Below are 13550 nucleotides of genomic sequence, written 5' to 3'. Positions count from 1 at the left end.
AATCTTGTAGATTAGGCCCATATCAATCCACATTAATATTCCAATAATAACATAATGCTTGTTTAACAATTTTCTGCAGCTCCGAAGCTAATATAAAGCTATAATCTAAATGTCATCTTAAAAATTAATAAGCTATATTATAAACACCCAATTCCTTTGCTGATACAAGAACGGAAGCCATGTGTGAAGCCACGTGAAGCCGAAAATTGAGGGGTATCAGGGGTTATGGGGGGTGTAATGTGAAGCCATGTGAAGCCGAAAATTGAGGGGTATCAGGGGGTTATGGGGAGCGTAATGTGAAGCCGAAAATTGAGGGGTATCAGGGGTTATGGGGTGTTATGTGATGCCACATGAAGCGATGTGTTATTCTGAAGATGGGGCGCTACCGATACTCTAGTTTTAATAATAAAAACATTTAAAAATTGACCTTTTTTCACATCTAAAAATAGATTAAGTGAAGAAATTATGGAAATGGCATCATTAAAATAATTTTTAAATTCGCTGTTTTAAATGAAAACATTTTAATTTGACAATTTTTTTTTTGTTTGGTTCATTTTATTATGTCGAAATGCAAATTATAAACAAGTTTATTAAACATTTTCTGTATATTTTTATATTTTGGATTGTAAGATTTTTTTAAAAAAAATTAATAAAAATTATTAAATTTCTTTTTAAATTTTCAGACGTGCTGTAATTGCAAGAAAATTAAAATAATTAAATTTGAGGCGAAAAAAGACCCGGAAATTGTTAAATCGAATATAACTTATACATCGTCCGATGACTTTACTTCAATTGATTTTACAGCTGAATGTGAAATTTTACAAGAAATTAATGACTTTATTGTAAAAAATAATTGCCAAGGGTTGGACACTTGGGATGTAATTTTTACAATTTTAATTTAAAAAAAAATTTCATTCAGTTTCTGACCCAGAACAGCAACTTAATTGTAGAAAAGTTTCTCAATTCATTTCCTTAATTTTCAGATAACTTTTCAGGTGAAAAAGGCAATTGGAAGTGATGACAAAAATTATCAAATTGTTTTAATTAATACAAAATTGGAACTTTGTAAAATTCAAAAAAATAAGGCTGCATCAATTTTTATACAAATATTTTTGAAGGAATTTGAGAAAAATGGAATAAGCACAAAATGTCCAGTCAAAAAGGTTCTTTCAAAATTTAATAAATTTTCATAAAATAATTCATTTTTTTTTGTTTTATAATTTTAGACCAAAATTGTAGTTCCAAATTTTACAATTTCGACCATGTACTTGCCATTTGCACCTGATGGAGAGTATTTGACTGATGTTAAGATTTATGGGAAAATTGGAAAATCAAGAAAACTTCAGAATTTTATGACTTTTGTTACTGTTGCAAAAGTATATCCATAAAAATTAACATTATTTATTTGAAACTAGATAGTAATCCCGACAAGCATGACGAATGGATATTTATAAACCTCACAAAAATTGAGTTTCTAAGAGGATTGAAAGGGACGGGAAATTTCAACTTTACCAAAATTATCTAAACAGAAAGGGACGGAACTTAGAGCCGGAATGACAGGCAGGAGAACAGAATCAAGATTGTATAGAAAAGTCCAGCTTCATAAGCTGAAGTCAGTGCTTTTACGTTGAATCCTTACCTAAATACGCATCAAATGCTCATATAATTGAGCATCAATTATGAGAACTATACAAAAAAGCTACAAAATATTACCTGCGAATATAAATTAAAAAATACTAAATTATACATTATTTTATATATTTATATTATGACTTAAAGAGTAGGTCTAGAGTCTAGACAGAGGCTATTACAAATTAAATTTAGATTTTAATCATACATTATTGATCTATTGTATACGAAAATAGTTATTGCTTTATTTGTTGCCTTTTTGAGGTAATAGATTTCCAATTATTCACATTGCATGATCCAAGGTTTGTCATTATAATGTAAGATGAATGGTGTTGAAGAACTAATTAAATTGAAGCTGATTTCCAATAAAAAACCCAAATTTAATTATACTTTCAATTTTTAACATAAATTTAAAGTTTTTTGTACAACACTAACAATTTTTCAAGATTTTTAAACCATCTAGGATCAGAATAAGGAAGTATCTTGAAATCTTCAATGTATTCAAAAATTGCTAGTCCAGTATTAAACATTTTTCTTTCTAAATATTCTTTTAGAGTCCCTTCATTGCCTTTGAAAACATTTTCTAAAAATAATGTAAAAGCATCGAAAGAATGTTCTTCGGCACGTCCTATTACGTAATAAAGGAAGTCATTTGACGATAGAATTTTATTCTGAATTTTCAAAATGTCAAAATAAATCAAATATAATCTTAATGTTTGGGTTATTGTCGGCATATTGGGTATAGTGAAGGCTCTATGAAAATTATTAAATGATATAAAATCATATCCAAAATAATAATAATCATTACTAATAAAATTTACAATTCTTTTCAAGTCATTAATAGATTGATAGAAATAGAAATTCTTATTATCTGTGTCATTTTGATTTAAAATAATTCTACATTGATCATTAGTTAAATTTCTGGTAATAAATTCTGTTAAAATTTCAAAAACATTTTCATTCCAATGAGCTTCATTTAAGATATTTTTGCAAATAAACATTTTTAAAATTTGCGATTTAGTTAAATTTATTTCAATTATGTCTAATAAAAATAACAATAAAGATTGGTTGTCGTCTTTATATGATGCATTAATTTCTAAATAATCAATGATTGCATCTCCAAGAATATTATTTAGTTCATCATTTGATACTAATTTGCTTAATTTCTCCCATAAACTTTTATAATTGGCAATATTGTAAATGTTTAGTTCTTTATCATAAAATAAATAAATTTTTGGATTGAAAGCAGAAATAAAAAATTCCTTTTTTTCATTATTTGTTAATTTTAAAGGATATTTTTCAATAAATTTCCAGTAGGACATGCCTTTGTATTCCTCTATATCTTCATCATTTGAATTATAAGACTTTTTGATATCCAATAATTCATAAAATTTAATTCCTAACATAATCTTTCCATGTTGATTTTTTCCATTTATAAATTTTTGAAAATCATCACTAGACAGATACTTTTGAGCAATAGCTTTGATTTCTGTTGGATTAACAAATAATGCAAAATGACATGGATTAAATATTGCTGTATAAAATGTTTCATTATCATTAATATGAAGTAAATCAATTAAAAGTTCGTAATCTTTTTTAAAAAATAAGAATAAAAATTCAAAAATTGTTGGATGATTTGTGTCTAACATTCTAATAAAAAAATGTTTAAATTCTTTTTTTAAAAGTTTTGAAATTGTCGAATGAAATTTGTATGTATCTTTATTTTGACAACTTGTGATTTCAAGATATGATTTCATAAAATCAGTTATAATCTGTTGATATTCACCATATGATTTAGTCAAATGAAAAAAAAGTTCTAATCTTAGCTTAGCTTCTTCATAATTTAAATTGTCTTTGATATTAACATTATATATATTTTCAATAAAATATTGTGCAATAAAAAACTCTGCAAAAGCTTTGTGAGGAAAATTATATTTTTTTAAAATATCATTTCCAATTATATTTAATTTTCTCATTTTTAAACTCAATGTTATTTTTGAAAATATGGGAAATCCCTCAAGCAATGCATCTCTTTGAAATACAGTATCAGGTAATGTTTCATATTTAGAAAAAGTTTTTTCTAAATTCTTTTTAATTTTATATAATCTAAAGTCTATTTTTGAATGTACACATTTATCGAATAGGTCATAAACATTTTCAACATCTAGTGAATTATTATTCATGCATTCTTCAGCTATTAACTCCAAAATTTGAGGTGTTTCAAAATTATATGCAAATGAATGTTTGTAAAAAGTAAATTTTTTCATTATTTTTTCAGCTAATTTTATTTTTTTACTAATTTGTTGATTAGAACATTCATAACTGATAAAATATTGATTTAAAAATTCATTTTGTTTAATCTTATCAAATGGAATTAATTGCCATGATCTTGTTTGAAATGTCTCACAAAGTTGATTTGAATACAATGGTCGTGTGCATACAAACTGGATATTTTTTGTATTGTCAAAAATAAATTTAATTATATTTAAAATATAATTATTATATAATGGTGAAATCTCATCAAAACCGTTCCAAATAAGAACTACATTTCCTAATTCAAAGCTTTGTGTGAAAATTTGTTGTTCAAAAATTTCATCTAATTTAATAATTTTAATTAATAAATTTATTATATCAGGCTCATTTTCCGTATTAAAATACTTTATATTCTTTTCTAAATCAATGTACAATAAAAATTTAGTCGGATATTTTTTCTTAATTTCAACAGCAAATTTAATAAATGTTGAAGTTTTACCTGCACCGGCATCAGCAGATAAAATTAAAATTCTCTCATTTTCAACTTGCTTAATTATTTCATTAGAGTTTTTTCGCATAAATTGAAATAATTTGTCATTTAAATCATAATAAATTGTTTTAAATGTAATATTTGATTTTACTTTATTTAAAATAATTGAAATTTCATTTTTATCTTTGTTTAAAAATTGATTTAAAAATTGTTTTAAATTTGTATTTTTAATTCTATTTTCAACATGCAATTGCCTATTATAGCGATAATTTTCAAACTCATATCCATATTCATACTCAAATCGAATAGCTCGTGCATTTTCGTAAATAAATTCACGATCAATATAAAATTTTGTTTCACATTTAATTTCCTTACCAAGGCAATAGGTTTTACCATCAAGCACATTTGTTATAAATTTATAAGACAATGAGTTAAATGATTCTGGATATAAGTTAGTCAAATCTTTGAATTCAACAGTTTCCCCTTGAAATAATAATTGACAATTGTCAAATTTTTCTTTCAAAACTAATGGCAATTTTTCCCATTTAAAATAAACTTGTTTTTCTAAATAATGCATTAAAGGATCATCAAGATTCAATGTTTTCTCATTTAAACATAATGAAATATGATCTGGGGTAATTTTTTGATAAATATTTGATCGTTCAGCATATAAATTTGCTAATTTAATTTCTATATTTTTGTAAATAACAATCGAATTTTTTACTTTTTTCTTATCATATAAAGTCAAATCATTAAATACTTTTGTAGACTTATAAACTGTTTTTTCATTAATTATTGGTATTGCAACCATCATTGCAGGAAGAACAGTATTTTGGAAATAATTGAAAAGTTCCGGAAATGCTTTAATTTTTTTATCTAATATTTTAGGCTCTTGGCTATACAATGCAATCAATTGTGGAGGACAAACAATAAGCTCTGATGGTTGTTCTTTATAATCGTAATGGAAAACTGTCTTAATTATTACTTCTTCTTCCATATTTAATTTACTTGTTTCACAAATCCTATCGAATTCACTTTTGGCATTTTTATCATTTGAAGCGTATGGATCTGCCATGTTATTATAGACAACATTTATCGCATAATGACAAAGCTCATGAATAATTACTCCGAATGCATGATGTTCCGTATTTTGATTAAGTAAATATTTTGCACCGATTATAATTTCACCGACAAAATAAAAAATTCCTAAAGTTTTTGGGCTTGATGCAGGATCAATTCTATATGTTGTTTCACGACTAAAATCAAATGTTATTTTAAATATTTTAGTGGCTGCAACAACTTTAAGAATGATACTAAGTCTTGGATCATTATTTAAGTACATATATGCTCTAAGTATTAATTTTTTGCTAATCTTAATATTAGTATCGTCATGACTTAGATAACTATTATTCATAAGTATATTTATATGTCCATCAGGTAAAACCTTTGCATACTTTAAATGAATATCGCGTAATTTAGATTTATCGGATTGCTCAAGTTGATTCCAAATTTCAAAAATATTTTCATGAGGTGCATGCGAAAGATTATAAGAGACTAAAAATTCATACATATCTATTAAATTATCATCGAGAGCAGCTTTTAATGCCGATTTATTTGATAAATTGTAAAAATATTGCAAATTTGGATAATTTTTAAGAATATCTTCAAGTATTTTCATATTTTTACATTTTATCATATCGTGAAACAATTGAGATGTCTCAATGAATTGTTTTAACTCATCAGAGCAGATATCGACATTAATATTCGGTGGGAATGTTAAATTTAATTCCAACAATTTAAGCAATATATTATAATGTCGTCTTTTGTATGCTAGGATTTGTGATGTGGATTCGATTTGTTTTAATGCTATGCACTTCTTAATGCTATATTTAAGAAAACATTCATATTGTTCTGTTACAGCAATAAAACGTATATCAATTTGCCCTTGCTCGCACTCAATGTCATAATCAGGATGAACTCCTTAAAAATGGTGATTTTATTAAATATTTTAAAATGTTTTAAATAATTTTATCTTACCTAAAAATCCTTTTTCAAGCTCACTTACTAGAAAGTTAGCCACAAAATCATAAACATCTGAAAATGGTTTGTCGATTGGCTTCAATGATAAAATGATGTCCATATCCTTAGATTTCCAAATTATATAGAAGTTTTTTTGTGCATTTGCATTTATAAAAATTACAAATGATTTTCCTTCAAATTTTTTACTTATTAATTCTATATTTTGCTTAGAATCATTAAAGTTTTTCTTGATTATTAATTTTAGCTTGATAACTTTTTTAGTTTTATGTTTTCTTATCGACTTTAAACTTGATATGGCTTCATGCTGTGTAAAAAATGTTTGCGTTTTCCAATTTATAGCGTTCATTTTTATTGATTTGTTTTTCTAAAAATATTGAATGTTGGTCTAATATTAGAATGAAACGTAAAAATTTCGGGGACGGGAATTGCTTTGGGATTTTATCCATCCTAAACTTATAAATCAGAATGTTCAGGAATGGTGTCGTTTAGATGTAAAAACACAAGGCTGAGAAACTCCACGGAATTCATTCTAGTTTCTCAGCCTGGTCAAAACATTGCGCTTAATAATGGAACATTTGTAGAAGAATATACATATAAGATGTACAAGCTTCTTACAACTCTTTGGGGGTCGTACACATATTACCTAACGCAAAAAATCGATCTTTTTTGCCCCTTTGCCTACTCTCCTTAAAAATCTCTTTGATTAAATTTTTTTTTTAAATATTTAAGGTATAACCTTTGCTAAAATCCTGTGATCCAACTCTGATCACCCTACCAAAAACTCTATATAATTTAAAATAGCATGTGCTTAAGCAAATAATTACCATTCTGAATAATTATTTACAGAGTTGTCAGATAGGTGCCTGTGGGCAGTGTTGATATCTTGCCTTTGACTTTAAAAAAGGCAAACTTTGCAAAGGCAATGAAAAGGCAAAGTTTCTTAAAAAAGAATCTTTCAAAGGCAGAAAAAAGGCAAAGGCAATGCCTTTAATTTTTCGAAAAAAATTGAATTTTTGACAAATATAAAAATGGAAAAAATTTCAAAATTACATAAAATGATAGTTTTCAATGACAGCTTATGTTTCCAATAGTTAAGGCACAAAAAAATCCATTTTTAAAAAAATTGCCTGCCTTTGCAAAGATTTGCCTTTGCCTTTGACTTTGCCTTGCAAAGGCAGAAAAAATTGCCTTTGCCTTTTTCTGCCTTTGAAAAAGGCAAAATCTTTGCAAAGGCAAAGGCAATGCCATTTTCAAAGGCAATCCATATCAACACTGCCTGTGGGTAGGTGCCTAGCTGTATCATGGTAGCTTTTGACTTTGTCTAGACATTGCCTGTAATAAACATGTCTATGCCTAGACAATAGATAGGTTTGCCTATGCACAGGCATGCCTATTATAGGCATTGTCTAGGCAAAGGCAAAAACTATTGCCTTTAGCTAGGCAGTGCCTTTACCTAGGTATTGCCTTTATATTCACTTTATATTCATAATTCCGAAATTTATTAGTCAAATTAATTATGTCTTTCACTAACCTATAATGTGGCAGCACTTCCTTCTCTACTCTCTATTTTATCTCGTGTTGTAATTATTATAACTAAAAAATTGTCAAATAAAATAATAACTAGTGTATCGGGTAGAAACCCAATGCGGATATATTCACACCGTCCCATAAAAAGTCTCGCGAGTAGGCCAAGCTTCGCTTGGCGAATGTTTGAAGGATCAAGCTCCAGCAGGCAGGCCAAGCTTCGCTTGGCAAATGTTTGAGGGATCAGGCTCCAGCGGGCAGGCCAAGCTTCGCTTGGCAAATGTTTGAGGGATCAGGCTCCAGCGGGCAGGCCAAGCTTCGCTTGGCAAATGTTTGAGGGATCAGGCTCCAGCGGGCAGGCCAAGCTTCGCTTGGCGAATGTTTGAGGGATCAAGCTCCAGCGGGCAGGCCAAGCTTCGCTTGGCAAATGTTTGAGGGATCAGGCTCCAGCGGGTAGGCCAAGCTTCGCTTGGCGAATGTTTGAGCGATCAAGCTCCAGCGGGCAGGCCAAGCTTCGCTTGGCGAATGTTTGAGGGATCAAGCTCCAGCGGGCAGGCCAAGCTTCGCTTGGCGAATGTTTGAGGGATCAAGCTCCAGCGGGCAGGCCAAGCTTCGCTTGGCAAATGTTTGAGGGATCAGGCTCCAGCGGGTAGGCCAAGCTTCGCTTGGCGAATGTTTGAGGGATCAAGCTCCAGTGGGCAGGCCAAGCTTCGCTTGGCAAATGTTTGAGGGATCAGGCTCCAGCGGGCAGGCCAAGCTTCGCTTGGCGAATGTTTGAGGGATCAGGCTCCAGCGGGTAGGCCAAGCTTCGCTTGGCAAATGTTTGAGGGATCAAGCTCCAGCGGGTAGGCCAAGCTTCGCTTGGCAAATGTTTGAGGAATCAAGCTCCAGCGTGTAGGCCAAGCTTCGCTTGGCAAATGTTTGAGGGATCAGGCTCCAGCGGGCAGGCCAAGCTTCGCTTGGCAAATGTTTGAGGGATCAGGCTCCAGCGGGCAGGCCAAGCTTCGCTTGGCAAATGTTTGAGGGATCAAGCTCCAGCGGGTAGGCCAAGCTTCGCTTGGCAAATGTTTGAGGGATCAAGCTCCAGCGGGCAGGCCAAGCTTCGCTTGGCGAATGTTTGAGGGATCAGGCTCCAGCGGGTAGGCCAAGCTTCGCTTGGCAAATGTTTGAGGAATCAAGCTCCAGCGTGTAGGCCAAGCTTCGCTTGGCAAATGTTTGAGGGATCAGGCTCCAGCGGGCAGGCCAAGCTTCGCTTGGCGAATGTTTGAGGGATCAAGCTCCAGCGGGTAGGCCAAGCTTCGCTTGGCAAATGTTTGAGGGATCAGGCTCCAGCGGGTAGGCCAAGCTTCGCTTGGCAAATGTTTGAGGAATCAAGCTCCAGCGTGTAGGCCAAGCTTCGCTTGGCACATGTTTGAGGGATCAAGCTCCAGCGGGCAGGCCAAGCTTCGCTTGGCGAATGTTTGAGGGATCAAGCTCCAGCGGGCAGGCCAAGCTTCGCTTGGCAAATGTTTGAGGGATCAAGCTCCAGCGGGCAGGCTTTAAATATTTTTCGTAATTTTCTTACAATTTTCAAAGTTCCAAAAAATCATAGAAAACATTGATTTTGAAATTTTGTATGAAAACGAAAGTTTTTTGCTTTTTTAGAAGCAACGACTGTTCCTGGCATGCCCAAAATCTAATCAGCTCTTCTATAGAAAAATACGGATCGATTGCAAAAAACTAGAAGTCTCTACGATGTCTCGTTATTGAGATTTCTTGCTGATTAACTTGTTTGTTTGCTTGTTTGTTTGCTTGTTTGTTTGTTTGTTTGCTTGCTTACAGAAAGCGAATTTTTTGATTTTCTCAGCAATGCCTCAACCAATTTCAAATCTGTTTTTTGATTATGGTGAGGAATTCCAGGCACAAACTTTTTGCGATAGAACAAAACTTGCCATTGTGCTTAGTTTTGCTGAAAAATCCAAAAAACTAGTTTTTCAATCTGAACAAATTCAATACATTCACACGTGAAAACGGTGTGAATATAATAAAAATTAAATCGATAAACTTAGTTCTAGTTTGAAATCATAGATATTACCTAAAATTAAGGTGTGGCATCAATAATGTTATAGAATTGGTTTTCTTTGATAACTTTAGTTACTCATGAAGATGACTCACGGAATTGAAATAATACTGTCTAAGTAAAGGAGCTAAAGGGGAGGGAATTTTGTTACATACCTCAAATAATGAAAATTAACAAGGAGATTTCATTGCCAATTGGTTTTATTATGTCGAATTTTCTAGTTACTTAATGAATCAATGGTTCCAAAGATGTTAAAATTATTTTAAACTTAAAATTTATTTTACTCTAATGAATGACGTTTTATTCACTTTATCATTTCAGATTAAAGAAGTTTAAAGTTATATAGCAAATAACAGCAAGTTATACTATTGTTATATATAACAGCAAGTACAACATATAACATCATACAGTATGCAGACAAAAAATTTGGGACTTTTTGAAACTTATTAAAAATCGTTATTTTTATCATGCTACGGACATGTCAAAAAAGCCGTTATATTTCATTTGAATTTCAAAATAACCGTCAAATTTTCACTAATTTTAGTTAATTTTCTTTGAATAACAAGGTTTAATTGAACAATTTTCGTATGTAGCTCAATCTTTAGCTAAAATAGATGATTAATAATGTTGAAATTAGACCAAATTATGCAAAAAATTCCAAATTCGACACAAGGTCGACTTTTTTTCGAAGATCTGAAAGATCCAGAGTATTATATGCGTTATATGCGTCTTAGGGTTAATGATAGTTTAACACCCAAGCCATCGCGTTCAAACCTAGAGAAGCCTGTAAAAAGAAAATGTGAAAAATTTCCAATGTACCGAAGTACTAATCCGTTCAGCTATCGAGGCGTGGTTCACCAGCAGCAGCTTATTGCCAACTTATTTCATCTTAATTTAAGACATCCAGAAGACTATGTTTTACAAAGCAATACAAAGCAAATAACTGGCCAACTAAGCTCTCCACGTTCAGACAATCCAAGATCTTCAAAATCAGGTTCAGACAAGCTAAAGGTATGATTTTAATTTAAGCAGTATTAAATGCAAGAAAATTTATTATATTATACGCTTTTATATTTATTTAGGTTGCTCTGTTTAAGACTTTCAAATTTTCAAGTACCTATTTCGACCACTTCTACTTAACTTAAAAGGCTGAAATTTGGCATAGTGGTGTATTACAGGCTAATATAGAACACATTAGAAAAATTTTTGAAAAAAATTTAAATTTTGCTCTAGTTAGGGTCAAAAAACTAGTTTTTTAAGGCCAAAATATACAATTTCTTGATATATTTCTATTTTCATGGAAGCTTGAGAGCTGAAATTTGGCATGAATGTATATCTATAATTGTTCTGTTTTATAGTAAAAAGAATTTTGCAAAATTTTAAAATTTGGTAGTAGTTAGAGCCAAAAAACTAGTTTTTTTACTCAAAATTAAAGGAATTTTCGACATATTGACCACATTTATTATCCGATTGATCTGAAATTTCAACTAAATCTTTCATTAATCATTCTTGATAAAAATCAAAAGGAATTTTGGGAAAAAAAATGAAAGATGACGATTTTATAACAGCAAACCCTAATTTTTGGGCTGTTTTAAATTATAAATTTATCTTCATGGAACGAAAAATTGAAATTTTGTAAAATGTGTGTACTCTGTTATTATTAGGGCCAAATTCATTTGGAATTAAAATTTAAATTGACATTTAAAAGCGATTTTTAGTCTTAAGTATTGATAATTCGGATACTAACAATTATTGATGAAGAAAACTAAAAAGTAAAAAATAAAAATATGTAAAAAAAAGTTTTTTAAAGATACGCTTTTATTTAAGTGCAATGAAAAGTAGAAAATAATATTTAGATTCCAGTCTCAAATTTAAAAGAGACAAATTTTTAAAATTTGACAAAGAAAATTATAATAAAAGCGTGGGCGAATCTACAAAAGTCATTATCAAAGCCCACGCTTTTATTATAATTTTCTTTGTCAAATTTTAAAAATTTGTCTCTTTTAAATTTGAGACTGGAATCTAAATATTATTTTCTACTTTTCATTGCACTTAAATAAAAGCGTATCTTTAAAAAACTTTTTTTTACATATTTTTTTTTTAAGTATTTTTTATTACAAAATAAATCATACAATTTCATTTACGTTTACCCCTTGCAGATATAGGCTCATCTAAAAAATGACCATAATTTTGAATTGAATCTATTCTATAGTCTGTTTGGGTAAGAGAATTCTCCTCGCCTTCATTGTAAATTTCTAATATTTTTTTTTCTAAATCTATTTCAATTTGGTGATCTTTTCTCTTTTTATTAAATTCCTTACATTTCTTTGAATGCATAGCATTATATTCTTTTAGAGTTTTGTCTAAGGATTCATCCAACAAATCTCTATAATCCTTTACTTCCTCTTTATTGCCAAATTTCTTTTCATTGTCAAAGATCATAAGTCCTTCCATTTTAATTTCTTTATACATAGTAGAAACTTCCATAAAATTCATGCCATTTAATGAGCTGAGCTTACGTCTACAATGTTTAGTGCATTTTTTAATCAAAATGTCCATATCTGATTTAAAAAAAATTGAAATACCGTTGATTAGAACATTCATAATGTATGACTTTGCTGCTTCACAAGACATAAGCATATTAATTTTAGTTAGACAATCCGGCATAAGGATACTCTCAATAGCTTTTTTTATTTCGTTTTTAAAGTCTTCATCCATTTGTGACCAATTTCCATTATATTCTGAATTTCCTATGACCTTTTTACCTGGATGAGGTAATAAACAGCATTCCATGTCAGAACGCAGCTCTTGGTTTTGTAAAGAATCTAGTATCATGACTTCATTCAAGTAGTTCTTGCCACCGTTAAATCCATATTCATGCTCACAGTAGTTTTCCCAATCTCGAATAAAAATTGATGAATTTTGTAATGGATTTACATTAAATTCACTTATGCCATTTGATAATAGCTTAGTAAAGTCTATGGCAAGTTGCAAAAACTTAATAAAATTTCCTGATATTTTATTTTTGAGATTTAAGATTTGAATCGATGAAATCAGAGTTCCAAGAGCAAATATTCTTAAATCTTCAGTTTGTATTGATTGACTGTCGAAGAATCCTTGCGTATCCATAACGAATATAGCGATCTTCTCACCAGTATTGTCCATTGTATGAAAGAATACCTCACCAAAAATATTAATTCCATTTGTTTCACGTTTGATTCCACAACGCCATGGAAATCCTTCAAGTCGCTCATTAGGGCTACCCATCCAGTTATCATTTATTTCGAAAGGATGTTGGTTCGGATTGTAAGGATTCATAGTTGATGGATACTATTAAATAGTTAATATTAAACACTGTTCGATTATTGATGAAATAAATACTTACATGAGAACGAAGAAACTTTAAAATTAAATTCGCAAGGAAGCTCTTTCCACTTCTATTGAGTCCAAATATTGACAAAATTAAAATTTTACAATTTTGAAGTACATGTTGATTAAAAAGCTTGTCAATTTCATGTTTATTAATAATGTAGCCCTCATTAGTAAGTTGAAAAA

The 13550-nt window shown here is 30.2% G+C and overlaps 1 protein-coding gene and 1 long non-coding RNA gene across 2 annotated transcripts; both read right to left on the bottom strand.

Moving 5' to 3' along the window:
* Positions 1 to 6088: 6088 nt before the first annotated feature.
* Positions 6089 to 10255, bottom strand: LOC139094356 (uncharacterized). Its single transcript, XR_011544771.1, has 4 exons — positions 10011 to 10255; positions 7944 to 8005; positions 6410 to 6776; positions 6089 to 6352 (listed from the first exon to the last, which is right to left on the bottom strand). It is a non-coding gene; the product is annotated as an uncharacterized lncRNA (long non-coding RNA).
* Positions 10256 to 12041: 1786 nt separating this feature from the next.
* On the bottom strand, positions 12042 to 13490 carry LOC139094327 (atlastin-2-like). Its single transcript, XM_070645358.1, has 2 exons — positions 13381 to 13490; positions 12042 to 13325 (listed from the first exon to the last, which is right to left on the bottom strand). The coding sequence occupies exon 2, from the start codon at positions 13311 to 13313 to the stop codon at positions 12132 to 12134; it is 1182 nt and encodes a 393-aa protein (XP_070501459.1). The 5' UTR covers positions 13314 to 13325; positions 13381 to 13490; the 3' UTR covers positions 12042 to 12131.
* Between the last annotated feature and the right edge of the window lie 60 nt (positions 13491 to 13550).

The sequence above is a fragment of the Chironomus tepperi genome, unplaced genomic scaffold, assembly GCF_022539635.2.
Source record: "Chironomus tepperi strain 1889 unplaced genomic scaffold, CSIRO-AGI_Ctep_v1 contig_354, whole genome shotgun sequence".
Taxonomy (NCBI): Eukaryota; Metazoa; Arthropoda; class Insecta; order Diptera; family Chironomidae; genus Chironomus; species Chironomus tepperi.
This window is presented reverse-complemented; position numbering and strand designations above follow the sequence as displayed.